The sequence below is a fragment of the Musca autumnalis genome, unplaced genomic scaffold (assembly GCF_047663935.1).
Source record: "Musca autumnalis isolate F117 unplaced genomic scaffold, ASM4766393v1 scaffold_1, whole genome shotgun sequence".
NCBI lineage: Eukaryota > Metazoa > Arthropoda > Insecta > Diptera > Muscidae > Musca > Musca autumnalis.
Window position 1 is genome coordinate 283,683,938 of NW_027411644.1, and position 26,760 is coordinate 283,710,697.

Consider the following 26,760-nt stretch of genomic DNA (forward strand, 5'->3'; position numbering starts at 1 on the left):
CCTCAAATCGGCCGAAAATATATATGGGAGCTATATCCAAATCTGAACCGATTTTCACCAAAAGCAATAGCATTCTTCATTAGGCTAAAAAAATTACCTTTTCCAATTTTCAGCCAAATCGAACAATAAATGCGACCTGTACGTTGCGAACGGACGGAGGGACGGACATGCATAAATCGACTCAGAAAGTGATTCTAAGCATATACCTAGAAGGAACTATGGGTTTATCTCTTTTCCTTAGGCATGTTACATACAAATGCACTAACACATAATACCCTTATCACAGGGTGGTGTAGGGTATAAAAAAACAAGACATGAATTTATGCAGTTACAAAGTCCAAACAAAAACTATAATAAATGAATATCGCTGACTACGATTCATTTATCGTTTACATTTTCTTATGGGTTTGCTAAAAATAATAAAAACAATTCAAAATATAACGGAAATCTCATCTTGTTAGCATACGTTACGTCTCGCGGTATCCAACATCAAATTTCTGGAGCTATCAATTTGATGCAATAATGTACAAAGACATAAATACAATATTTATGTCTTTGTAATGTAATAAGAAGATGTATTTAATTGGAAACAAATTAAATTATATTCCGCGACATACTACCAACATTTACGTTACGCCACTAACTGTTCCCCCTACATTGAAACCAGCTAACCATTCACATTGAATATGTTCAGAAAATTGAAAGAAGAAGCTATTATCGTTTTCCTATGTTCTCTCATTATCTCATTCGTAACAATAGAGCAAGTCTATCATTTCCCTCCATCTTCCTTCGTAAATAAGTCGGCCATTTTGCTTTGATTTCATTTTTCATCCTTGATTCCCTTTGCGTTTCTTAACCGAACTTTGCCGCCGTCCTTTTTAAAGTTCGGCTCTGGCGACTGTCCATTGCATTTAGGTCCTACTACTACAATTCGTATCATATTTTTAACTTTATTGATATTTATTAAATGTAAGTATATTTAGCTTTGATTTTGCATATAGTTTTCCAAAGAAATAATACTATCAATTGTTAAATTATATCGGCTCCGGTTACAGTGGTGTGGTTGTATGTGGACATTCCAGTTAAGCGATTTGTAATTTTAGATTCCCCCCGGAAGAACGGTGGTATTTGGACATTACAGTTAAAGGAAATATGTGAAATAGGATATGTTCCCTTCCAATTTAACATTTTTGTTAAAAAATTAAAATCGTATGTTTTATTAAGTAACAAGGAGTCCCGCTTTTCCACTATAAGAATTTCATCATATGCCGTTAATGATCTTATGTAAACAAAAAGTTTATCAATAATTTCGATTGACCGGGATAGAAATAAAATGAAGCGTCTTTAAGAGACGGTTATTTTTTGCTAGGTTCTACGAGGACCGTTTTCCCACGATAGTTAATTATGGTATTTGATTCTTGCTGATCTTGCTGTTTCCTCTTGTAACTTTGGACCTCTTTTTCTAGATCATGAAGATACAGGCGAGGTAGAGGTTAAGCAGTTCCGGAAAGATCACCCCATTAGTTTCCCATGATTGTGGTGTCACTGTTATTCACCAATTGCCCGACAAAGTGTCGATTAAAATAACTTATCATCGTCAAAGGTTACTGAGGTTCTATCTTCCTTCTTTCAAGGTTCGAGAGGAACTTGGCCCAATACACTTATTCATTCAGGTACCAATGTTGCTAATCTTTAGATGATTTAGCCACTTGTTATGCATATGCTCACCGACCAACCTGTTAACTTGCAGTGTCAGCTCCCTGACTCTGGGGTCAGTGGGTTGCCACAACGAAGTTCATCACGCTCATTTGCTAATCCCGCCGCTCTGCTGGGAAATTTCATCTCACTTCGTGTATTCGACGGCTTACATCAAGCTTAGCTACCGCTCTCAGAAAATTTTGAAAACTTTGCCAGCCCTAGTGTTTTTTGTACTGATTTCAACGATACATAACTTTCTTCTGGGAAATGTATAGTGTCCGAGATATGACCTTCTGAAGTTCCGAAAATTCCCTTGTTTAAAGGCCTGCTGCTTAGAGAAAAATTAAAAAAATTATATTTTGCTCCCGTACCCTGGATTTGCTTTTATCCATAGGTGAAAGTCTTAAATCCCCGGCCGAAAGCCGGCTATTTAGAGAAAAATTTACAATTTAAAAGAAAACGTTGTTCCAGTACCCAAGATTTGTGCTGTCGATAGGAGAAAGCAATAAAAACGACTTTTTTAAAAACTGTATAATTTTGAAGGCAATTGTTGGTATTTATGGAGCTTTCAAGGTCCATATCACGGGAACTATACATTTCCCAGAACATGGTGGTAGATTTATGTACTAGGGTTTTTTACAACGAAGCGTGAACTTATTTTTTGTGAATATTGTAAGCAAATTCAAACATCTTAACATCACCGTCAGTCTATCTTTTAGTTTCAGTTTTATTACACTTTTTTCATAAAAACTTGTTTTTTCTTGACCTCAATTTTTTTTTTTTTATTTTTCCCATTTTTCTACCACAAAACAAAACTACGACATAAAATAAAATGAAACTCACAACAAAGTGGCGCCAAAACAATCAGCTGTTATACACCCTTGTAAAAGTTCAATGTAATGTTTACAATAGGTCTGTCTGGTTACCCTAAAACTTGTAACAATTTGTATCAATTGTTGCTGGAAGTCGTCTGTTAACACAAAAAGCCAGCAAAAGAGGGCGAATCGAGAAGGAAATTTTTACAGTTCTTTTACTGAGAGTTTGCTGGACAAATTTCTTCTAGCAAGCACTTGTAACTTTCTTGCCGGACAATTCTTGCTGGGAAAGTAACCAGACAGACCTAATACTTTTAGGTCCAGTAAATTAACAACGCTGTGGTAAATTAAACATTCATGTCTAATGTTGTTGTGGTATTGTAAACAGTTGTAGATCTACAATATTAACAATATGTACAAGATCTACAATGCCACTTTACCACCATGAGTGAATACCGCTAATACATTGTTGAAATCAGTACAAAAAATACTGCCTGTGGTAAATTTTTCCGGCAACGGTAGCTAAACTTGATAAGTTCCCATTTCTCTCATGATTGTGAATGTGCGGTGTGCAGAGGTGAAGAAATCAGGCAGTCTGCTGATGGAAACAATAATGGGGTGATGGTGTGATCAAATCTGACGAACTGTGGCACTCCCTCTAATTCAGGTAGGAGTGTCCTCATTGACAGTGCAAAAAGCGTATAGATGTATACGTAAAGCAACATTACTGTGGCAGTTCCAAACTTGACTGCTACCCCCATACATTCTATGTACGGGTCATTAGAATCGACCACCACCATTCTCAAAAACGTCTAAATACCACCCTGAGGATTGCAACAGGATACCTCCTTCTGACTATCTTCATGAAAAGGTGAAGATTTAAACGGTTAATCAGCACAACAGAATGTTGCAAAGCGACCAGCTCGGTTGCTATATCCACTAGCACACCTGTTCCAACCCCCATGTTCCTCGGATAAATCTCCATGTTGTTGGTGATTGATTACCAAAGTTTCTGAACCATACAAACCATTTGAATGCGTAACCTCTTCATTGTTTAGAACAAGAAACAAATCTAATATTTGTAGATGTATATTTAAATAAAAAAAAATAATTTATCACAAGTTTTGTTTTTTATAAAAAATGTTTTATCGAAAAAATTACAAAAGAAGCATTAGCGTAGCATACAGAATGGATTTTAGTGATAACACAATGTTGTCCACAAATCCATAAATTCGGTGGCTTTCTAAATAAAAATATACTTAAGAAACTAAACTTAATCTGATTGGTGTTTTTTCACTTTTTTGTTTAACCCGAACATCTGTGATCTTCGTATGGTTTCAATGTTTCTTAACACCTGAAAAAAATAAAAAAAAACATTGAAAAATATGTATTAAATAAAATAATAAAAAATAAATAATACAAGTGGATCAGGATCGGATTATTACTTACGTTGATTGCAATATCGCCCATAAAAGCCTTCCTTACATTTACATGTTTTATTGGGCATACACTCGCCATGTTTACATTTCCGTTTGCAATTTGTTCTTTGGCGACGTCCAATCTCACAGTGATTACCGCTGAGGCCCTCAGCACATCGACATAAATTCGTACCAATACAACGGCCTCCATGCATGCAGGATATTTCACATTTTGCTAAATAAATTATTAAATTAAATTTGGAGTTCTGTTCGAAATTTGTTCGGTCACTTCGAAACAAGACGATGAAATATTTCATGAGAAATTATTTGGTTTATGTATAACCGATGGTGGTTATTTAAGAGAAAGTAAAGTGCTTCTTATTGTCCAAAAACTAAACCAAAATTGTCATGGAATATTTCATCTTCTGGCTTCATATTTAGTTTTTTACTTACAAAATTCACATCGCAAGCCATAGTAACCTCGGCGACAGTCGCATTTATCCTTTTGCACACATTTACCACCATTCAAACATTTTTGAGAACATATACCTGAAAAATAAAATTGCAACATTATTCCGTTTATACCTCAAAAATAATCCAATTTGTTATTGTTTCAGTAAAATGTTTTGCAACTTGAAACCCCAACAATTGCGTAGTCTTAACTACGCTGTGCGTAGCTACTCATCATCATCGTCGGAAACCAAACGACCCTCTCAATTAACCGATGAAATAATTCGCGTTGATCATGCTGGAGAATTAGGTGCTGATCGTATCTATGCTGGACAAATGGCCGTCTTGGGTAATGGACCCATGGGCAAGACAATAGCACACATGTGGGAACAAGAGAAAGGACATCGACGACAATTTGAAGAACTAATCAACAAACATCGTGTACGACCAACTGTTATGACACCAATATGGAATGTGGCTGGATTCATGTTGGGTGCAGGTAAGTTGGAATTTAAATAATTGCAAATTGTTTGAATAATTATGACTTATATATTTCGTTCCTAGGTACTGCTCTAATGGGTGAGAAAGCTGCAATGGCATGTACGGTAGCTGTGGAAACAGTCATCGTTGAACATTACAATGAACAATTGAGACAAATTATGGAGTCACCTAAACCCGATAAGGTAAACAATAAAGAAATATTTTTCTATTAAGGCGTTAAATTCTGTGGGGAGCTGTGTGTAGGGTTAATATTAGAGACGCATGTTTTCTAATCATGGATTTTCTGAAGTCTATCCCATTTTTGCAAATTTAAAGAATATTTGAATATTTATACTATTCCAATAATTTGGAATTTAAAAAGCATTTCAATTTAATCAAGTTGCTTTGACAAGGGCAACCCATTGCTACATACCGGGTTAATGTTCCCAATTCCGAGTCACATCAATTCGGGCCTAATAGATATTGATATCGGCTGCACCATCTAAAGCATAAGTTTATAGAAATAAGTATCGTTTGTCATGTAGAAAAATGGCTTTCGAATGGCATCGAGGGAATTAATCCTTTCATATACCTTTTGATCCTGGTCTCTAGACCATTAATTATAATTGTTTTTACGTGCCTAGATCGCCAGAATTTAATTTAATTTAATTTTTATTTGACAAACACAGTAACCTAGCCCATAGGGCCATGAGCGGGCCATGAGAATTTGCATCGCCATAATTTTATTTTTTTTATATGTGGCTTCTTATACAAGTAAGTCCAAAGACCACAATGGGCGTGGATTTTTAGTAGCATCCAAAGAGACCAATGTATGTGATTTTTATACCCTCAGCCTTTAGGCTAAAGAGGGTATAAACTCGTACACTTTTATACGATGAAGATGTGCCTCATGGAAATAATGGTTTTAGAACCCAAGTATGTTTGGACGAAATGTGTTTCAGACAATTTGGAGCCGATCTAGCCATGTCCGTCTGTCTGTCCTGCTGGCTGGAGCGCACGATAACTCTCGAACGGATGAACCGATTCGGTTGAAATTTTGGCTTTCGTAATATTTTGCCCAAACTTAGTTTAAGAAGGTGAGCTACATCGGTCCACTCCTTTCGGTACCTCCCCCACAAAAGTTCGAAGATGTTCGGAAAGTTTGTGCGCACGATAACTCTTGAAGGGAGTGAACGATTTGTATAGCGTAAACTTTCTACCAGAGTAATATGAGGTTCAAATATGGACTCAATCGGTCCACCCCTTCGGGTACCTCCCACACAAAATTTCGGAAAAGTTCAATTTAGGACCTGCTCTCGAATCGCTTTGATTTTTGTTGTAGCAACTTGTATTCACTGCCCCCATACGACGGTACAAGTTTCATTAGGGGCAAGTCCACAATTCCTGAGAAACTAGCCTTAAAGTTGCAAAAAACCCCTATGACACCGTGTGTAGTGGTTGGAGCGCAAGATAACTCTCGAACGGATCTTCAGAGTCGGTCCAAAATGTGGCCTTCGTAATATTTTGTGCAAACTTAGTTTAAGTTCGAAGATAAGCCATATCGGTCCACTCTTTCAGATACATCCCCCACAAAAGCTCAAAAATGTCCGGAAAAATTGTGCGCACTATTACTCTTGATGGCAGTGACCGATTTGGTCCATACTTTACACATCCTAATATATTTACCAGATATAGATCAGGTTCGAATATGGACTATATTTGTTTTGTTCAGTCCTTTGGGTACCTCCCACACAAAATTTTGGATAAATTCACTTTAAGACCTGTTCTCGAATCACTTAGATTTTTGTTGAAGCAACTTGCATTCGCTGCCTCAATTACGGCAGTAAAAGGTTTTTCAGGGGCAAGTCCATACTTCTTGAGAAAACAGCACGAAAGTTGTAAAAATACCCCTATGGTACCATTTGGGCCCTATCGGTCCAATACTTGGGGTACCACTCATACAAATGTTCAACACATTTTTGTAGTTGAGGGTCCGTTCGAGCATCCTTGGGACATTTTTACTGAAGGTTTCCCTAGTGGCCCGGTATTATGCTTTTCGTAGGCTAGTATGGTACAAAAGCCCTATCTATTGATATCCCCCCCAAATTTTTGAGTTTTAATCCAATCCATATTTCTGTCGGTTCATAACCATACATCTCTTTTTTTTTTTTTTTTTTTTTTTTTTTTGGAAAAAAGTATTTCAATCCACACAGGCTGAGGGTATATCTCTGTCGGCAAAGCCGACCGATACTTTTTTACTTGTTTTTAATGATCTTTAGTAGCGTTCAGAGAGGACAATAATTAATTACTTTTATTAGCATCCGTTGAGAACAATAGACTTTGATTTCTTAGTTTTATTAGAATCCAATGAGCACAATAGGTGTAGATTTTTGTATGATATTTAGTAGCATCCAAAAAGTATAATAAGAAGAGATTTTTTTTTTTTTACTGATTTTTTCGTAGTATGCAAAGACCACAATAGTCGTGATTTTTTACTAATTTTTAGTAGCATCTGAAGACTACAATATGAGTGGATTTTTGGATGATTTTTTGTGGTATCCAAAGAGGGCAATTTATGTGCATTTTTAATGATTTTTAGTAGCATCCAATGAGGACAAAAGGGTTGGATTTTTTAATAACTTTTATTGGCATCCAATGAGAACAATAGGCGTGGAGTTTTAAATAATTTGTATAAGCATCCAAAAGGGACAATATACCTGGATTTTTGAATGATCTTCAGCTGCATTCAAAAAGGACAATAGACGTTGATTTTATATTGGTTTTTATTCGCAACGTAAGAGGACGATAGTTGTGGGTTTTATATTGATTTCTAGTAGCATCCAAAAAGGGCTGTGACCACTGATCTTCTGGAATTAATTGTCAAGACAGGAATAACAATTTTGCCGCGATGGGCCTACAGCCGCAATTTTATTCAATTAATATCCCCGAAGTGGTATATTTTAGAATTTTTTGTATATATTTAGACACAAAACATCAATTTTTTTTCAGATGGGACAAGGTAGACTTCTTTCATATCAATGAGTGTACCCCGATTCATATTAGCTCAATGATATGGGACCTACTGTTCTTTGTCGAGTCCGAACACCACTTGTATACAAGTTTTATATGCCTGAAATACTCAGAAAATGTCGCCAACATTACACTGAGGGATATTTTCATTAAATCAAGAACATTTCCCAATAAAGTCATTGAAGACAGCAATCAAGCAAAGTCCACAAAAAATTATAACACCAGGGACTGAGAGATTCAGTCTATCCTGATCTCAACAAACTCTCTCTCTCATCCCGATATCCACAGTCATACCCAAATAGCCCATAAAAATGGGTCATTTATCCCTTATGATCTCAACACCTTCTTTAACGAATTGTTTTGCGACCACACTGGCAGGGCTCCTCTCGAAGTTGAAGGATGTGTCGTCAAAGCCCCAATATAAAACAAGACACATTTAGCCAACCAATGGTTCCAGACTAGATTAGACTGGCCGTCATCCTTAGAGCTGATATTGATGAGAAAATCGGCGATAATCGAAAGCTACTGATCTAAGAATATCTGCGAAACATTGTATTCTCAGATGATGGGGATCCTATACCAGTAAGTCCTCGATTAACATGTGTGGAAATGGCCTATATGGCTGTTGTTCTTGCTTACAGAATATATGCGGACGACCAGCAGTTCCTGACGATTACACTGTACAACAAAATTGAACTTTTTTTAAATTACAAGAAACCCCGTACAGATTATGAAAGAGGACCGAAAAAAGAAGACACGTGTACCAGCGTTTCAATTTTGTCACAGCAGGAGTAACTGCCACCATTATAGTATTTAGGATCATGCCAAAATCATGGATGTTAGGACCCGTATGTCAGATATACATTCACTGGACAATATCCGTAGACTATCCCCGCATTTTCACATACAATATCAGGAAACTTTGAATTATCCTGATGACGTTATTTTAGTTTATAGTACTAAAATACGTAATTTTACAAAGTGCGATCTATGTTGTCAATATTTTCCCTATATATATTCACCATAGATATTCCAAAAACAGTTTGGATCGAGCGCATGTAATCTTCTGAAAGAATTTATTATAAAAAAATCAATAAAATATATTTTGTGACCGAATAAAAACGGTAGTATATGGTCCTAAATCATATATGAAAAGTGAAAGCTTCTGGAGATTTTAAATATTATAGCTAGGCACTAGTTAGAGTTTTGGTGTATTCAAGGACCTATAGTAAAATTTTATGACAAATAATTTTGTAGAATATTTTGATTTGATACGATCTCATTTTAAAGGAGTTTTTGAACTTTTTTAAAAAGATGGACCAAAAAGACCCCTTTAGTGACTCGCATGAGGGTTAATTCTTCATAAAAAGATACCCCGCATTGTTGTCAGTAATATTGCCAAAGACACTTTATACCTAAAATGCAAGGATTCCAAGGAATCTGATGTCAAATATTTCAAACCCTGTAGAAATGGGCGGAACTTGCCACGCCTATTTAGGTTACTTCTCGACGTAAACTTTCAAAACGCCGGTACACGTGTCTTCCTTTTTTTGTCCTCTTTCATAATCTGGCCGAATTATCTTGTAATTATTTCTTGTGTTGTACAGTGTTATTTTCTAGTCCCGCCTTTTTTGGGACGTTTGGTCTCACTTCGAATGTTCGACCACTAGTATACCTAGGCTAGTCAATTGATCAGCAGTATTAACTGCTGTACGGAGAGTGTGGAATTGGAAAGTTCCACTTGTTTCACTCTAGGGGATTTGTACTTTTTCGAATAGACGGTGCATTTATGCCCTTGTCGTGGTAAACTATGACTTCCTGGTCCGTATTCATTAGCCTAATGTGGAGTTTTAAGTAATATATAAAGAAGAGTCTTAAGTAATACTTAATGGCAGATTTATTATGACAGGTTCGAGACATTTGTTTGATACGCGACTCTGAGTAAATTTTGTATCTTCAGTATTCCCATATAACCTAGATCTGAAGCCAACTTTTATTGTTTGGTTATTGGCTTGTCGAATTGTTCAACAGTTTGGATGCGACTGGGATCTCTGCATTGGTTTGTACTCCTAAAACATACACGGTGTGCCTTAACCAAATTTAAATGGAAGGTGCTTACACCTGGGAAGTTTTAGCAAATTCTGAAACTACAATGCTCATAGATGAAAAATATCAAGAAACAAAAAAAATCGCCGGAGGGATTTTCATATAAATCGCGATTTAAGTTCACATTTTTAGGGGTTCTTTAGGTTTTCACGATTTTGCTTGGAAATGCAAGTCCTATGTAAATGTGCCTGAAGAAAATGTTATAGCTGTGAAAATTCTCCACAAGATTGACCTTTATGATATTTTCGTAGGTTTTACCGTTTTTGAGATATAGATGTTCAAATTGAGACAATGCACTGACTGTATGGCCTCCTTATAAAACAATGCCATGCTCAGTGCGCCTTAACTAACTTTTGATGAAAACCGCTTACACATGGGAAGATTTCGCGGATTCTGAAACAGCAATGTTAATAGATAAGAAAAATAAAAAAACAGAAAAAATCACCGGAGGGATTTTTAAATAAATCGCGATCAAAATTCACAATTTTAGGGTTTTTTTAGGTTTTCACGATTTTGTTTGGAAACCGCAAGTCGTATCGAAATGAGTCTAAAGAAAATGTTGTAGCTGTGAAAATTCTCTACAAGAATGGCCTTTAGGTTTATTTGTAGGTTTTACCATTTTTGAGATATAGAGGTTCAGTTCAAATTTTTAGGTTTTTATCTTAAGTCTTCAAGATTTTGCTTGGAAACCGCAAGTTATATCAAAATGGGACTAAAGAAAATGTTGAAGCTGTGAAAATTCTCTACAAGATTGGATGATTTTTTTTTTCTAGGTTGTACCATTTTCAAGATATATAAGCTTAATTTGGGAAATTGCAGTTATGACATTATTTTGTAAGGAGGCGATACAGTCAGTGCATTGTCTCAATTTGAACTTCTATATTTTCTTCAGGCTCATTTACATAGAACTCGCGGTTTCCAAGCAAAATCGTAAAAACCTAAAGAACCCCTAAAAATGTGAACTTAAATCGGGATTTATTTGAAAATCCCACCGGCGATTTTTTTTTTTTTTTTTTTGTTTCTTGATATTTCTCATCTATGAGCATTGTAGTTTCAGAATCTGAAAAAACTTCCCAGGTGTATGCACCTTCCATTTAAAATTAGTTAAGGCGCACCGTGCATATTTATGTTGGTAGAAATACACAAGACTTCTACCCAAATACAATCCATATATGGGCTCTATTAAGTCAAGCCCAGTTTAGATAAGTCTAATAAGAAGACAAATTCCGCAATCTGGAAAGTTCGGGAATATTTTATACGAAGCACGTTATATTAGTATTTCTTTACAGTTTATATTTTTTTTACTTTACTTTCAGGAACTTCTTGAAACTATTACAAAATTCCGCGATGAAGAACAGGAACATCACGATACTGGTATAGATTGTGGCGCTGAACAAGCTACCTTCTACAAGGCCATGACGGAAGTCATTAAAGTGGGATGTAAGACCGCCATTGCAATATCAAAGAAGATCTAAAACTACTACCAGTATGAAACGCTTATTGTTATTGTAAATATTGCCTAATATTTTGATGTAATTTTAAATTTAAGTTTTACTATAAAAATCATAACCGTATGTTGTTAATAAAGTAAATTTAAATACAGCTTTGAAATATAAAAAGAATTTGAAGTCGTCTAAATAATATCCGTCCACGAATATTATGGTTACAATTCATATTTTGTTTGAAAATATTTTATTTAATTTTATTTCTATACACTTACCTCCCTCGCATTGGGTTCCTTGATAACCATCCGGACAGGTGCACACCGATGGTGCCGTACAATTGCCGCCATTCATGCACTGAGGAAAACAAAAAGCCTTCTCACAGTATTGGCCAATGTAACCGGAATGACACTGACAAATATTGCGATGATTACAGAAACCATGTTCACCACACTTCAAATGACAATCGGGATCAGGACCTTGCGAAAAATGAAGTAAATAAGAATGAATTTATTTACCTTTTGTCGTATGTCCATCAAAAACATCATTGTGATGAGGTTTCTGATAGACGACAAATAATGTTTTGGATGGAAGCAAAGGATGTTTTATCAAACAGGAAAATGAGTAGTATATTTGTAAATAGGAAGACCTCGCAATACCTAATTTGAATGAGTCAAGCAAATATGTTGATATCTATGAACGTATGTTAATTGACTATGGAAGGTATCAGAAAAGTGTTCCCGAATCACTTTTCCAAATCTCGTTACTTGGAGTCTTGCTATGAACTTCTATCCAATCACCTATCCTGTGAGGAAATCCTAACCGGTATCATGAAACAAACAGTTAGCTAAAAAAAAGACGATATTCAGTACTGATTGGTTAATATAAAATTAACTTCAAGTGGTACAAGAACGATATCAAGAAGGCTAAGTGAAAGTCTTGGTTCAGCTTTGGAGAGTCTATAGAGGGAGTAAACGGAACGACCAGATTTCTAAGAATACTATCTAAGGTTCACAAATCCACAGGTAATATTAAGGAGCGACGGTTAGTGGACCAGCTCTGAACTAGCAAGCCATAATCAATCCTACACTGAAGAGGATGAACAACTGATAGATAAACTACCTAGCCAATACTTCAATGGGCGATTAACATACATATATTTCTTCCTTTCGAATACTAGTGGCGTTTTTTATTAAGATAGCTGTTACAATTTTGTTTTTTTTTTCAAAATTATCTGTTGTTGATTTAGTATTTTAAAACAACTAATTTATTAGTGGAGAAAGTTTGGCATTGTTCGCCAAGGGGTATGGTAGGGAAGACTAGTTTCGATCCTCGCCACAGGATCTCATCAGTTCTCTTGTTTGTGGATATTCTGTTGAAAGCTGCAGAATCTTGAAATTGAGACACAGGCAGATTGTATAATAATCAGTGAATCTCCGCACGCTTCATATGACATAATTGTGATATTGCCAGACACCAATTCTGGATGGAGTTTCACCACGGTGCTCTTGAAGCAAATTTAAATGGAAGGTGCTTGCACCTGGGAAGTTTTTGCAGATTCTGAAACTACAATGTTCATAGATGAGATAAATCAAAAAACAAAAAAATCGCCGGAGCGCTTTTTAAATAAATTGCGATTCAAGTTGACATTTTTAGGGGTTGTTTAGGTTTTTGCGATTTTGCTTGGAAACCGCAAGTCCTATCAAAATGGGAATAAAGAAAATGGGGGTTATCATGAATGAAATTTCCCCGTGAATTTCGTCTTTCCGCCGTTTGCAACTTAAAGGAAAAAGTGAAAAAATTCACGGGGAATTACCGTTCATGATAACCCCCAATGTTGTAGCTAAGAACATTTTCTACAAGATAGATCTTTATGGTATTCTCGTCGGTCTTACCGCTTCTGAGATATAGAAGTTCAAATTGGGACAATTCAATTCAACCTAGGAAAAGTTACATAAGCCAGTCTTGTAGAAAATTTCCACAGATTTAAGATTTTCTCAGATCACATATCGATAAGACTTGCCGCATTCAAGCAAAATCGCGAAACTCTAAAAAAAACATAAAAATGTAACCTGAGCTTCTTTATCTCAAAAATTGTATAACCTGGGAACAAATCATAAAGGTCATTCCTCTAGAGAATTTTCACAGCTACAACATTTTCTTTAGCACCATTTCGATAGGACTTGCGGTTTCCAAGCAAAATCGTGAAAACCTAAAAAAACACCTAAAAATGTGAATTTTGACCGCGATTTATTTAAAAATCTCTACAGCGATTTTTCTTGTTTTTGGATTTTTCTCATCTATGAACATTGCTGTTTTAGAATTCACAAAAACTTTCCTGTGTAAACGGGTTTCATTAAAAGTTATGTAGGTAAGGCGCACCCTTCATGACATTGTTTTATAAGGGGGCGATACAGTCAGTGCATTGTCCCAATTTGAACTTCTATATTTCAAAAATGAAATGTTTAAAATGTACTTCCCTTATACAATAAAGGCTATTAAAATTAAATATTTTTTTTCTTTTTTCCAGAAATGCTTATTTTTCAACTTATTTTTTAACGACTGCAAAAGTAATTTTTGGTTAATGATTGCATGCATTTTAATTCTAAATTTATCACAATTTCTCAAAACGACTGCAAAGGACTCTTCCCAATTTCTCTTGTTATATTGTCTAAAAAATGCTGCCAATTATTTACTAACATCGTTATTTACTAACATCACATAATTAGGCCCAAGGTCAATCTTGTAGAGAATTTTTATAGGTAAAACATTTTCGTTAGTCCTATTCTGATAGGACTTGCGGTTTCCAAGAAAAATCGTGAAAACATAAACAACCCCTAAAAATGTCAACGTTAATCGCGATTTATTTAAAAAGCGCTCCGGCGATTTTTTTTTTTTTTTTTTGATTTTTCCCATCTATGAACATTGTAGTTTCAGAATCTGCAAAAACTTCCCAGGTGCAAGCACCTTCCATTTAAATTTGCTTCAAAAGCACCGTGGCACTTTAGCATTCTCTCGAAGGTAAATACCTCAGTAGGGTCTCAGATCCTTCGTCTTCCTTCAATCACTCTTTAATAATATTTTACAGTATTTTGTATTTATTTTTCCGCATGATGTGTCCCACATATGATACTTTTCGGGTTTTAATCGTTCTTATTAGCTCTCTATTCGCATTCATTTTCCTCAGAATTTCGTCATTTTTCATTTGCTCTGTCCATCGTATTTTAGAATTTTTCGGTACTTTGTTTTTAAAGTCCAAGGTTCTGCACCATATAAAAGAACAGACCCCACACTTTTTTAGAGCTTTTTTAGACCATTCTGTCCGGAACATGGACTTGTCCACGAAAACTGTAATATTGCTGTAAACAAGACCTCGAAAAGGCCTTAAACTTCACCTAAGCAAGACTGTGATGAAAACCACAGTGATAAAAACCTTGTACAAAAAAATTCAAATAAATCCGATACGAGTCCTCAACAGGCTCTTTTCACAAAATTTTGTGTGGGAGGTACCAGAAAGACGGGACCGATATACTCCATATTCCAACCTGATACATGACTGTATGAAATAATACGATGTGCAAAGTTTGGGCCAATCAGAAACTCTCTGCGAGAGCTACAGCCAAAAGTATCCACTTCAGTTTCTTTCATTAAAACTGCGATTGCTAAGAATTGGTTAATGATAGCGATTTAATTCCTTTTCATATTTTTACATTAATTTCTTAACTTAAATATAATAAAATAAAATTAACGAAATTCAGGTAAATTTAGATAAAAAAAAATAAAAATGGTTAAACAACATCGATTTCTACCTCACAGTGAAAAGTATGCTCTCTAAAAGTTTCATGAAACAAAAAGGATTTTTTAGGGTTTCTGCCCTTGTTATGACATCCTTTGTTATCCTTTACAGCTTTTGGCCTTTTTGGCAAAAATTTAACTAAATTTTCAGTGCACGATATCTGAATTTTTCCCCATCCTTCCTGTAAGGCATTTTTCAGGGTTCCTATACTTTAGATATTACGATTTTTTATATTTGTCTCCAAAATACTCCATAAATTATCTATAGGAATCAAATCCGGGAATCGGGGAGGTGTTTGAATCACTTTTGGACAGTTACATAGCATCCATTTTGGAAAAATATGTGATTTGTGCTCGGGCTCATATATTGATAAAATTGGAATGTTGTCCCAAATCCCATTTTTTCAGCGCCTAAATTTCAAATTATCCTTTCAGAATATTTAAATAATACATCTTATCCTTAATTCATTCGATGAAGACACGATTTCCTACACCGGAAGCACTCATACAACGTCATACCACAAAAGAGTCTCCTCTGTGCTTTACTGTTGAAATTGTGTGTTTGGGGTCCAAGGCGGTATTTGCCCTACGACATATGTACCTTAATTGGTCCATATGACCAAAACAGGCTGCCAATGAAAGCAATGAAGACAACTTTAACCTGTTTTGGTCATATGGACCAATTAAGGTGTGTATGTCATATGAAAAAATGGGATTTGAGACATTCCAATTTTATCAATATATGAGCCCGAGCACAAATCACATATTTTTCCAAAATGGATGCTATGTAACTGTCCAAAAGTGATTCAAACACCTCCCCGATTTGTATCCTATAAATAATTGATGGGGTATTTTTGGGACAAATATAAAAAATCGTAATATGCAAGAAGAATGGGGAAAAATTCCGATATCTTGACCCGAAAACTTAGTTCAATCTTTGCCAAAAAGGCTAAAAGCTGTAAAGGATAACAAAGGATGTCATACCAAGCGCTAAACTCCTAAGAAATCCTTTTGGTTTCATAAAATTTTTAGAGTGGATACTTTTCATTTCGAGGTAGAAATCGATGTTGTTTAACAATTTTTATTTTTTAAACTTGTGTGGGAGGTACCCGAAGGAGTGCACAGTGGTCCCACTTGTAGGGGAAGGTGCGACAAAAATATTTATAATCTTCGGATCAGTCTGGCTTTTTCAGTATATGCTAAAAATAAGTAAAAAAATACTTTAGCCAAAAATCGTTAATATGGTTCCAGTTTTTCCTATAGCCCCCATGTACCGTTACCACCTGATTTCAGGTATTTTGAAGCTTTTATCTACATTTTCGGCCCTAATTGCCTGAACTTTAGTATTTGGGGTTCCCAATGGTCAAAAACCTTCTTGGAGTTCTCAATGATCAAAAACATTCTGCGCCAAAAATTGTGGTCTTAGGTCCAGGTTTCGGTATAGTCCTAATACTACAGTACCTCCCTATTTCAGTTATGTTGAGGTTTTTATCTACATTTTCGGTTCGAATTGGCTGTAATTTGCTATTTGGAGTTCCTACTGGTCAAGGAAAGGAAACAAATTATTACATTTGAGGTCAGAATATTTCATGGTAGGGGATATAATAAAATTCGGTGCGGACTTTAAATTTTTTACTTGTTTTCAATATTCGATCCAATATCCGATCAATATTTTGTAGTGTGATTGCACAAAAATGGAAAAAGGGATGCATTATCGACTATTGCGATATCTCTGTTGTTTGACCACCTATGACAACCTACTTCACATCGTTGTAAAAGTGATATTTTCTACTTTCCTTGCCAGGTTTTGCTTTCGATATATGTACCTCCCACAAAATGGAGTTATTAGCTTTGAAATAAAACGTTGGTCTTTTTTCCAAATATTTTTTTGTCACATTCTGACCCCTGATTTCCAAAAAAGTGGAAAAATGGGATGTATTACCGACTATTGCGATATCTCCGTTATTTGGATACCTACGCCAACCTGCTTTACATCATTGTAATGATGGGATTTTTTAATTTCATTGTCAGACTTTGCTTTTGGAAGATCCGAACTAGAGGTGGGCGCTTGTCGTGCCGTGAGTAGTGCGTGTTCGTGCCTTCTCGAAAAACGCCGTGTTTGTGCGTGTCGTGCCGGAATGCATTTTTGGCCGTTCGTGATCGTGTTTTTTTGTTCGACACGGTTTTGCACGACACGACTAAACACGATCTGCACTATGTGACACGATCGTGCTAAATTTTTGGTCCCCCTTTAGAATTCGTGCAAGATACCTTACTAAACACGAACATCGAAGAAGAATATAAAACCGACCAAAATATTGCTAAAATTATTTGCTTCGTTTTTGTAGTCTGGTACTTATTACCGTTTTGTTATGGAGAGGCCAGAGTATCAGTGAAAAAAGATGATATTTGTTTGCCATTTGTTTTGTTCATGAGAGAAGCAAATACAAAAACTACTCTGAGGGTTAACACAATATACTCTCTTTGCAAATCAAATGTTTATCTGACTGTATGTCCCAATTTACATTAGGCGAGTTTACTTGCGGCAATTGTCAGTTTGTAGGTGAGAGAGGGGGCTGAGAGGCAAAGGGTTACCATATGTCTCACCTCTCTCTCCATCAAACTGACAATTGCCGCAAGTAAACTCGCCTAATGTAAATTGGGACTATTATCTGTTATGGATGATGTTATTAAAAAATATCCTTTTCCCGAATTGAGAAAACTGATTGACTGACCAAAAAAACGTTGTAAGATATTTTACCTTGCGTTTACACATGACGGGACAGTTGGGTTCATGTATTGATTGTCAAAAACCCAAAACTTGTCTGTGTGACGTAGGCGTCCGGACAACTGCGAGGACAGTTGTAAAATTATGCATGAAAATCATCGAATTCTTTTTGTTTTCAGAGAGTGTTCCGATACATTACGCTCGGAAAAGTACCCTCTATGCACATTTTTGCCCATTGGTTTAAAAAACTTTTGAAAGCCTGCTCAATTGATACCATTGACTCTCAATTCATGAACGATTTAAAACCTAAAACTAAACAATCATTGCTTAAACGCTTTGTACCAACAATGACACATCTTATAGGGACGTTTTTATTTCCGCCGTTTAAGAAGATGATTTTTAATTAGCTAATGTAAAAGCAATGTTACTTGATATAAAAAGTGAGAACATATGATGAGCAGGAAATTATAATGCCCTATTTACACGAATTATCAGAGTTTCTGGATCAAAATGGCAAAAAGACAAAAAATGGAAAAGTCTCCAATTGATACACATTATCGAGTGCCGTTTCTAGCCAGACTGATGTTTTAAACTTTCGGAAACAGTCTAATCTAAATTATTTAAAACAAATAGCCAGGAAATTTTTGGCTATACTCGTCAGCTCAGCAACGAGCGGGAGATTTTTTTTTCACATCAGGAAATATTCTCAACGAAACGCGTACTAGACTTTTGAGTTCTAACTTGGACAAAATAATGTTTTTAAAAAAGAATAGAAAAATTAGAAGTACATATGAATTTTTTTTTTTTTAAACCAATAAATGTACACCTATATCAATTTCTCCTCTTTTGTAATCTCGTGCGTGAGTGTGCGTGTTCGTGCCTTCTCGTAAAACGCCGTGTTTGTGCCTGAATGTGAATTTTGGTCCGTGTTCGTGCATGTTCGTGTCTAATTTTTTAGGCACGCGCCCATCTCTAGTCCGAACCAAAGATGTGATAATGTTGTGTTCTATTAGCGGCTTTTGCGATATCTTCGTTCTTTGACCACCTACGTAACATCGTTGCAAAGGTGATATTTCCTACTTTCATTAGCAGGTTTTGCTTTTGACCTACCCCTTTTAGAAGCGGACATATTCGCTTTGAAATAAAACGTTGACTTTTTCTCCAAATAAGTTTTTTGTCCATTCCGACCCCTGAATATTATCCGACCAGCACCAAAATTCTTCTTTCTCTGTAGGATCCCCATTAGCCCCCAAAATTTCGTGACGTTCCGATCAAAATTGCGACCTGTAGCGTGATTACAAAAAATGAAAAAATGGGATGTATTGCCGACTATTGTGATATCTCTATTATGTGGACACCTACGCCAACCTACTTTGCATCACTGTAAAGATGGGATTTTCTACTTTCATAGTCAGACTTTTTTTTGGAAGATCCCCAACCGAAGCTGTGATATTCGTCATTATTTTTAAAATCGCAAAAATAAAAAGTTGGGTTCTATTAGCGGCTATTGCGATATATTCGTTGTTTGATCACCTACGAGAACCTACTTTACATCATTAGAAAGGCGATATTTTCTACTTTCATGGCTCATTAACCCTCAAAATTTCGTGACGATCCGATCAAAATTGAGACCTGTAGCGTGATTTCCAAAAAAGTGGAAAAATGGGATATATTACCGACTATTGCGATATCTCCGTTATTTGGTCACCTACGACGACCTAGTTTACATCATTGTAAAGATGGGATCTTCTACTTTCATAGCCAAAGTCTCTAACCAAAGCTGTGATATTCGTCATTATAATTAAAATCGCAAAAATGAAAATTTGGGTTTTATTTGCGACTATTGTGATATCTTCATTGTTTGATCACCTACGAGAACGAGAAAGGTGATATTTTCTACTTTTATTGTCAGGTTTTGCTTTTGGTATACCCCGTACAGAAGCTGAGATATTCGCTTTGGAAAAAAACTTTGTCTTTTTATCAACATAAGTTTTTTGCCCATTCCGACCCCTAAATATTATCCGACCATCACCAAAATCAATAGGCTTCTTCCCTTCAGGGACCCTCATCAACATCCAAAATTTCGTGACGATCCGATCAACATTGCGACCTGTAGCGTGATTACAAGGTTTAGATGGACAGACGGACGGACGGACACACATAGCCAGATCGACTCAGCTCGTCGAGACATTCATTATACCCTATACCACAATGTGGAAAAGGGTATAATAAGTTTGTTTTCCCAAAAATTCATGTAACGCCGCGAAATATTCGTCGTAGACCCCTCATGTGGTATACCAAACTTCATATCTCGACGAGATAAAGCGATTTAGCGATGTGTGTCCGTCCGTCCGTCTGTCCGTCCATTAAAAATTGTAATCAAGCTAGAGGCCGCAATTATGGACCGATTGTCACGAAATTTAGTATGGAGGTCGGGTTTGGACCAGAATAGAACTGATTAGTTTTTGGCGATGATCGTGAAATGTTAAAGGGATGAAATGGACCAAAAACAAAATTTTTGCTCGATTTTGTAGCCGCTCTGTAGGTCGCAATAATAGTTCGATCGGCGCGAAATTTTAAACGTAGTTTTGGTTTGAGATGAAGAAGTAGCGTGCAAGTCAACGGTATGATCGGATAATATTTAGCGGGTTAAATTGATCAAAACTTTTGTGTGAAAATTGGTAAATTATCAAAAGCTAGCCCGGAAAGCTAGTGCACAGGGATAGTGGTATAGGGTATCACATGGTCGGCCCCGTCCGACTATAGTCTGTTCTTACTTGTTTTGGTATATATAAGTATGGGTCTACGATCATTATTTCGATGCGTTACAAACTTTTTGGCCAAAACCAACTTATAATACCCTCCCCACATAGTGGTGTAGGGTATAAAAATACACTCATAAGTTGATCCCAAAATAAAAATGTCTAAATCTTTAATGAAAAAACCCAAAACAAACAATTATAACACAAAACAAAAAATAAACTGAGAATACAGTAATACGGCATATTCACTGAGGCATCGTCAGTATTTTTAATGTCACACTCGGAAATGGGAATACATACAGTGAGTGTCAAAAATATTCGGATTTCAATTTCACCAATAATAACACCTCAGTATTTTAGAAGCCCATGCCCAATATCCAAAAAACCAAATACTTAAAAAAATTTTGGTCCTGTGGCAATTAAAAAGTGTATGTAACATGGATCCATGGCAACCCTAAAAGCGAGAATAACAAAGAAAACGTTGTTAACCCTGTGTTCTATGCGTCAAAAATATTCGGTTTTTGTAACTTTTGTTAGGTCATTATCCAACTTTTTCTGCAATATTACCCCCTGTTTTTGTAAAAGTTTTTATTCTTATCACACGAACTGTCAAATTTTGTAGATCGATTAATTCGCCTCAACGCAAATGTAGAGCTCTGATTTTTAAAAGAGGATTTCTTAAGTATATATGGAACACGTCTACGAAAAATTAGTTTCGTTAGTCATCTGGGGGCTGAGCTATGGATGCCTAAATTATTAGGAATATAGACGAACAAAAAATAGTTACAAAAACAGGGGGTTAGTATACATTTTAATAAATGCGAACAGAATCTATGTTCCTGTGTGCAAACATATTATATTTTATAGCATGTTTATTAAAATTTAGCGCTAAGGAAAAACGCTATCCCAGAAAAGAGAAAACTGGTCATATTTCATTACAAGAACAGCAGAAATAAAAGGAAATTTTGCTTATTTTTGAATATTTATATAGTTAATATAGTTAAAATAATGTGCTTAAGTCACGAAAATATAGAAATAGCCGATTTCGTGAAACACATAAGCCATCCAAAACCAAGAACTGGGAGGGAAGGTAGAGGAATCTCCTGAAAAATTACGGCTTAACCGCCCTTAATTTTCTTGAAATTGGTCACTGAGTCCTAAAGAACTTTCAGAAGATAGCAAATATGCATTTACAATACAAAAAAATCGTAAGGATAAAGCCTTTCATGGCCCAAGGCAGCCGCCGTCCAGGACGACCAAAAAATACCTGGAGAAGAACTGTTTTAAAAGAATCAAAAAATCAAAGCATAAACTTTGAACATATTAAATATACATATGTATATGTAATGATAGAATAAGATGGAATTCTCTCGTAGAAGCCCTATGTACCCATGCGGAATAAATAAAGGGAAAAAATGCTTGGGGTATAAAACAATTATTTATTTATACGAGAAACATTTTTGGTCGTATCAAAGTGTATAAACCGTCTTTAGCCTAAAGGCTCGTTAAGTTATAGAAGTAAAACATCTCAAATTGGAACAAAGGAGACCGGGTGGGTGGGAGAGGAGGAGTACAAGGATGGGAGAAACAAAGGACTATGACCATACACTACCTTGGAGAGAGGTGTTTTGTGTGGGATTTGTTGTGTCGGGGTTGTCATACACACCTCTATGTGCACACTCCTTTTTGAAATGCAAACGTATCGGGGTGCCGGGCAGCGTTACATTATTGCCATTCTGTATGGTTAGGCCGACATTGAACATGGCTGTGCCAGAATTGTTACCGCTACAAGGTAGGAAGACGCTGAAATCTTTAATAAGTTTAGACAATCAAATAGTTATTTATTTTCAAATAAATTTTCTCGCTCTCTCTACTCACTCTTCTCTTCTTTGGGTATGCGACCTTTGAGTTTTATGGATACCGTTGGTGCCTTGAGAATACTCTCATCCATTGACTCCAACAAATCAAAATGATAGAAATATTTTCCTGATCCCGACTTCCATGTGAAATTCACGTGATTTACTTCTGGCGGTATAATGAGATATTCATAGATACGACCATCGCGTATGTCGTTCATGACATGACCATTGTGTATGGCATAGACACGTCCTTGCACGTAACCTTGAGGAAAGAATAGAGCTAAGAAAACCACATGTTTTTTAGAATAAATTTAGCACCTTTCAATTGTGCCATGGTCATACTTTACCCGTTAACATTTTCAGCTGTTGCTCATTGATCCACAGCGAAAGATTCTCTTTGGCATTGTTCGAACGATTACGCTTGCGATGACGATGTTTTCTTTGATGACTGGTGGTGGCGTTTTCATTAGGCTCCTTGTGTTTGTTGCCACGGCCACCTTCCAGTACGCCATTGGGTCCGAAAGCATTTCGATGGCTTACATTGTCACGATTTCTGTGATTTTTATGGGGGTACACTTCATAGGAGGAACCACTGTCAATGTCTAATTCTCCTCGCCGACCTCCACCACGTTTTCTATGGTGCCCACCACCAGCTTCGTTTATTTTGTCATCGTTGTGCTGTTGTCTCGCCTCTATGCCATCAATCCACAAGGAGTGCATCAATATTAGCATTAGATAAACAAACCATACGGACATTGTCACCAAGTCTTTGTGTTTGTTATTGGATCCGCCACTCATTGTCGCCACCATCTTCATCATCTATAACTGCAAATGGAGAACAAAAAGAAGAACGAATTGAATTTCGCATCGATAATAAAAACTTTTTAACTCAATACAAGATCATTGTTTATGGATTGTTACAATTCAAAGCAGTCACAAGATTAGGGTGTGATTCGGTAAACAATGGACATTTCTAATTAAAATCAATGGAAACATTTCAATAAGTTAATGAACTTTACTTTTATTTCAAATAAAGTTATACCAAAAAATCCGTATGAGCATCTAGAAAATAAAAGGAATAAAAATATATGACCTCCCCATTATACAAAAAGCTTAAGCGTTGGACCTAATCAATCCCACGACAGCGGGTTCTCTCATACCGGATTGACCCGGAACCACACAACATCCGTGTTCCAGTCAGCGGCTGCCACCTCAGTGTACACATGTTTGTATTTTATCGTTTTTCTGTGTTGGAAGCTATATATCCCTGACATCCCGGACTGTCTGCTCCGGATTCTATTGGTCAGGACCAATATATTTGTGCCCACATCTTTACCCAAACCCAATCTTCGGTGAGATTCAACAGATGCCGGGTGTGGATGCATATAAGTGGTTGTTCTTGACTTGTCCATGCGAGTAACTATAGGTGTGTTCGTTTACTCAACAATTTGTACAAGTCCAGTAGCTTCTTGTAATCGACTAAGGTCTTTTGCATTGAACTGTAGAGTAAACGAACAACATCCAGTAACAATTTGTACAAATTTTGAGTAAACGAACACATATTATGACAGGGACTATGTTGCTGGATGGTGCGTGAACTCAGTCTGCAGTGAGTCGTCAGATTAGTCGACTCCCCCGCAGTCCACCAACAGCAGCCGCACACACAGCATTTGACACCAGTCGTTGTTGTTCCAACACCTGAAAATGCATCATTTTTGCAATTTAATTGCAGTAGACTCCGTGGTAAGATCGAAGAAATCGTGGATTTCATAAGTCGGAAGAATATCATGGTCTCGGCGGTGCAGAAAACCAAGCTCAACAACAAAAGCAGCAACAGCTCTCCACGCTGTTTTAGGACATTGAGCAGACAACCCTCCGGTCAAGTCTACAACGTTTAATTCGGGAACAAGAAGTCCAAACCCCAAGGTGGGTGATATCTCCGAAACTGTTTAACCTCTACCTCTTCTGCATTTCGCCCCTCCAGACGACATCGATCTCGTAACGTATGCGGATGATGGTCCGATCCTGGCGTCAGGTACCTTCCCTAATGACATCTGTAAAAGACTGAACTGCTATTTAACCGATCTTACCACATTTTTCCACGCGAGAAATATGCAGATATCCGCCGCTAAATATACGGCCTCTCTGTTCACCACATGGACGGCGCAGGTGAGAAGAGAGTTGAATGTCGTTTGATAAGCTACTATAGTGTGAATAAAGTCCTCGGAGTACATCCCCAATCTATCGCAGCTGAGGAGAATCAGATGCCTCGACAAACCAGAGTAGTAGTTTTGACCCAACTACGCTCGGGATATTGCAGTCGCCTACATTATTATAGGACAAAGATCAAAAGCACCGTGAAAAACATCTGTCCAGCATGGACCCGCACCTACTCAACTAACTACAGTGGGTCTGTGGTTACATCCTATCGAAGCAGTACCATTTTTGGATAACTGCAGCTTGCAGGATCGCACCAGAAGTGGAGGTGCACCAGTCTGTCTAATACAGACCTATCTCGCTTGAGTCTGGGCTCTAATGACCTGTACATGGAATGTATTGTGGTAGCAGGTAGGCGTGACTCTGCCGAGTTAGAGTTGCTGAACGTATACATCTCACCGATAAATAGCTGTACTCCAGGATAGGCCCAACATTAGCCCGCTTTTGGAAGGTCATAACCGTCTGGTCTTGGAGGACTTTAATGCTCATTATGAGTTGTGGAATTCGGTTCTTCAAAACGACCAGAGGGGTATAATGTTGGCTGAGCAAATTGATATCTCTACGTTTTTCACGCTCAATGAGGACACCCCTAACAGAATTAGCGGATAGTGTCGTAGTTCGTCAGACATGTCACATGGTCTGACAAATGACATCAGCTGACAACCCGCTGTTTCTCATGGGTCAGACTACCTTCCCATAAGTGTCTCCATCAGCAGACCGCCCGATTCCATGACCTCTGAACGCCGCTCTTTCATCAATCATGGGAAAGCCAATTGGTCGAGTTTCAAAGAATTCAGAGATCTGCGCCACCCCTTCCAATGTTCGGGTAGCAGAACGGTCGTTGCGAGATATCATCACTGCTGCAGCCGCTCGTATACCTGCTGGTCGAATACCCCAAGTAAGACCTAACTTCCCAGCAGATGCGACGGGATTAGCAAATGAGCGTCGTACCAATCTCAGTGACACCAGAGTCAATGAGCTGGCACTGGAAGACAACTGGATGGTCGTTGAGCATAAGGCTAAATCAGCTGAAGAATTGCAACATTGGAGTCGGAATAAATGAATTGTGGGCAACAGTTAAGTCACTCCTGAACTCTGGAAAGATGGAAGATAGTAACGTTTAGCGACGTAAAGCTGACTGGTCCAAAAAGGTGCACAAGTTATTTTAACCGACAGTTTGTCGAGAACCTCCGGATTGATAGGGCGAAGGGAAGATTACTACGTCGCATTAGATCTCTTCCTGCCACAATTTACAACGGATGATGTCGCGAATGCCATAAGGAACGCTAAATCATCCTAAGCGATGGAATCTCCATGGCAATGCTGAAACTAACGGAAGTGCCGGGAGTCAAGTACTTCACTAACCTGTCGCTAGCCATCCATATCGTTCGCAAAGATAATGGGCAGGCCAGGCAAGGCTGCCAGCAAAGGTGAATCGTACAGATCGATTTCGCTTTTGTCGCCCATAGCATCGACTCTTGAGGCTTTATTCTTCCCCAGTTCCGCTTATGCGTTGGTGGCGCTCGACTTATTAAAAGCCTTTGATACAGTCAATCACTTCACTCTGTTTAAGGAGACTGAGCAGTCTAACCAAATATTGAAACGTTGGATAATGAAGTATAGGTATTGTCGCCAGTCGTGCATGGAATTCAGCAACAAGAAGTCCAAGCCCCGTAGGTTGAAACAGGGAGTTCCCAAGGTGGAGTGATGTCTCGGGAACTGTTAAGTTTCCACCTTAACATATGCGGATGATTGTACGATCTTGGCGTCGGGCACCTTCCTTGATGTCATTTGTGGAAGTCTTTACTCCTATTTGACTGATCTTACCACCTTTTTCCACGGGAAAAATATGTAAATGTTCGCCACTAAACATACGGCCATTATATTCACCACGTGGACTGCAGAGGCAGGCACTAAGTTGAATGTCATGGCCGATGGTAGCAGAATTCCGACCACTACC

At 37.2% G+C, this 26,760-nt stretch overlaps 2 protein-coding genes across 8 annotated transcripts in view; one reads left to right on the plus strand and one right to left on the minus strand.

Moving 5' to 3' along the window:
* Positions 1 to 890: 890 nt before the first annotated feature.
* Positions 891 to 11,616, plus strand: Coq7 (ubiquinone biosynthesis protein COQ7, mitochondrial). Its single transcript, XM_073964222.1, has 4 exons — positions 891 to 969; positions 4,549 to 4,880; positions 4,946 to 5,064; positions 11,314 to 11,616. Exons 2-4 carry the CDS (start codon positions 4,553 to 4,555, stop codon positions 11,470 to 11,472), a joined length of 606 nt encoding a protein of 201 aa, XP_073820323.1. The 5' UTR covers positions 891 to 969; positions 4,549 to 4,552; the 3' UTR covers positions 11,473 to 11,616.
* Positions 3,587 to 26,760, minus strand: part of shf (WNT inhibitory factor 1) — a 58,287-nt gene continuing 35,113 nt past the window's right edge. For 2 of the 7 annotated variants that reach the window (XM_073964221.1, XM_073964220.1), the window contains exons 2-8: positions 22,931 to 23,408; positions 22,603 to 22,863; positions 22,391 to 22,534; positions 11,718 to 11,918; positions 4,385 to 4,480; positions 3,963 to 4,166; positions 3,587 to 3,867 (exon numbers count right to left, since the gene is read on the minus strand). In XM_073964221.1, the coding sequence (XP_073820322.1) occupies positions 3,851 to 3,867; positions 3,963 to 4,166; positions 4,385 to 4,480; positions 11,718 to 11,918; positions 22,391 to 22,534; positions 22,603 to 22,863; positions 22,931 to 23,402 (1,395 nt within the window). In that variant the 5' untranslated portion in view covers positions 23,403 to 23,408 and the 3' untranslated portion in view covers positions 3,587 to 3,850. Of the gene's footprint in view, positions 3,868 to 3,962; positions 4,167 to 4,384; positions 4,481 to 11,717; positions 11,919 to 22,336; positions 22,535 to 22,602; positions 22,864 to 22,930; positions 23,409 to 26,760 lie in introns of all 7 variants that reach the window. The other 5 variants (XM_073964215.1, XM_073964214.1, XM_073964217.1 and 2 more) reach the window with 4 other exon arrangements.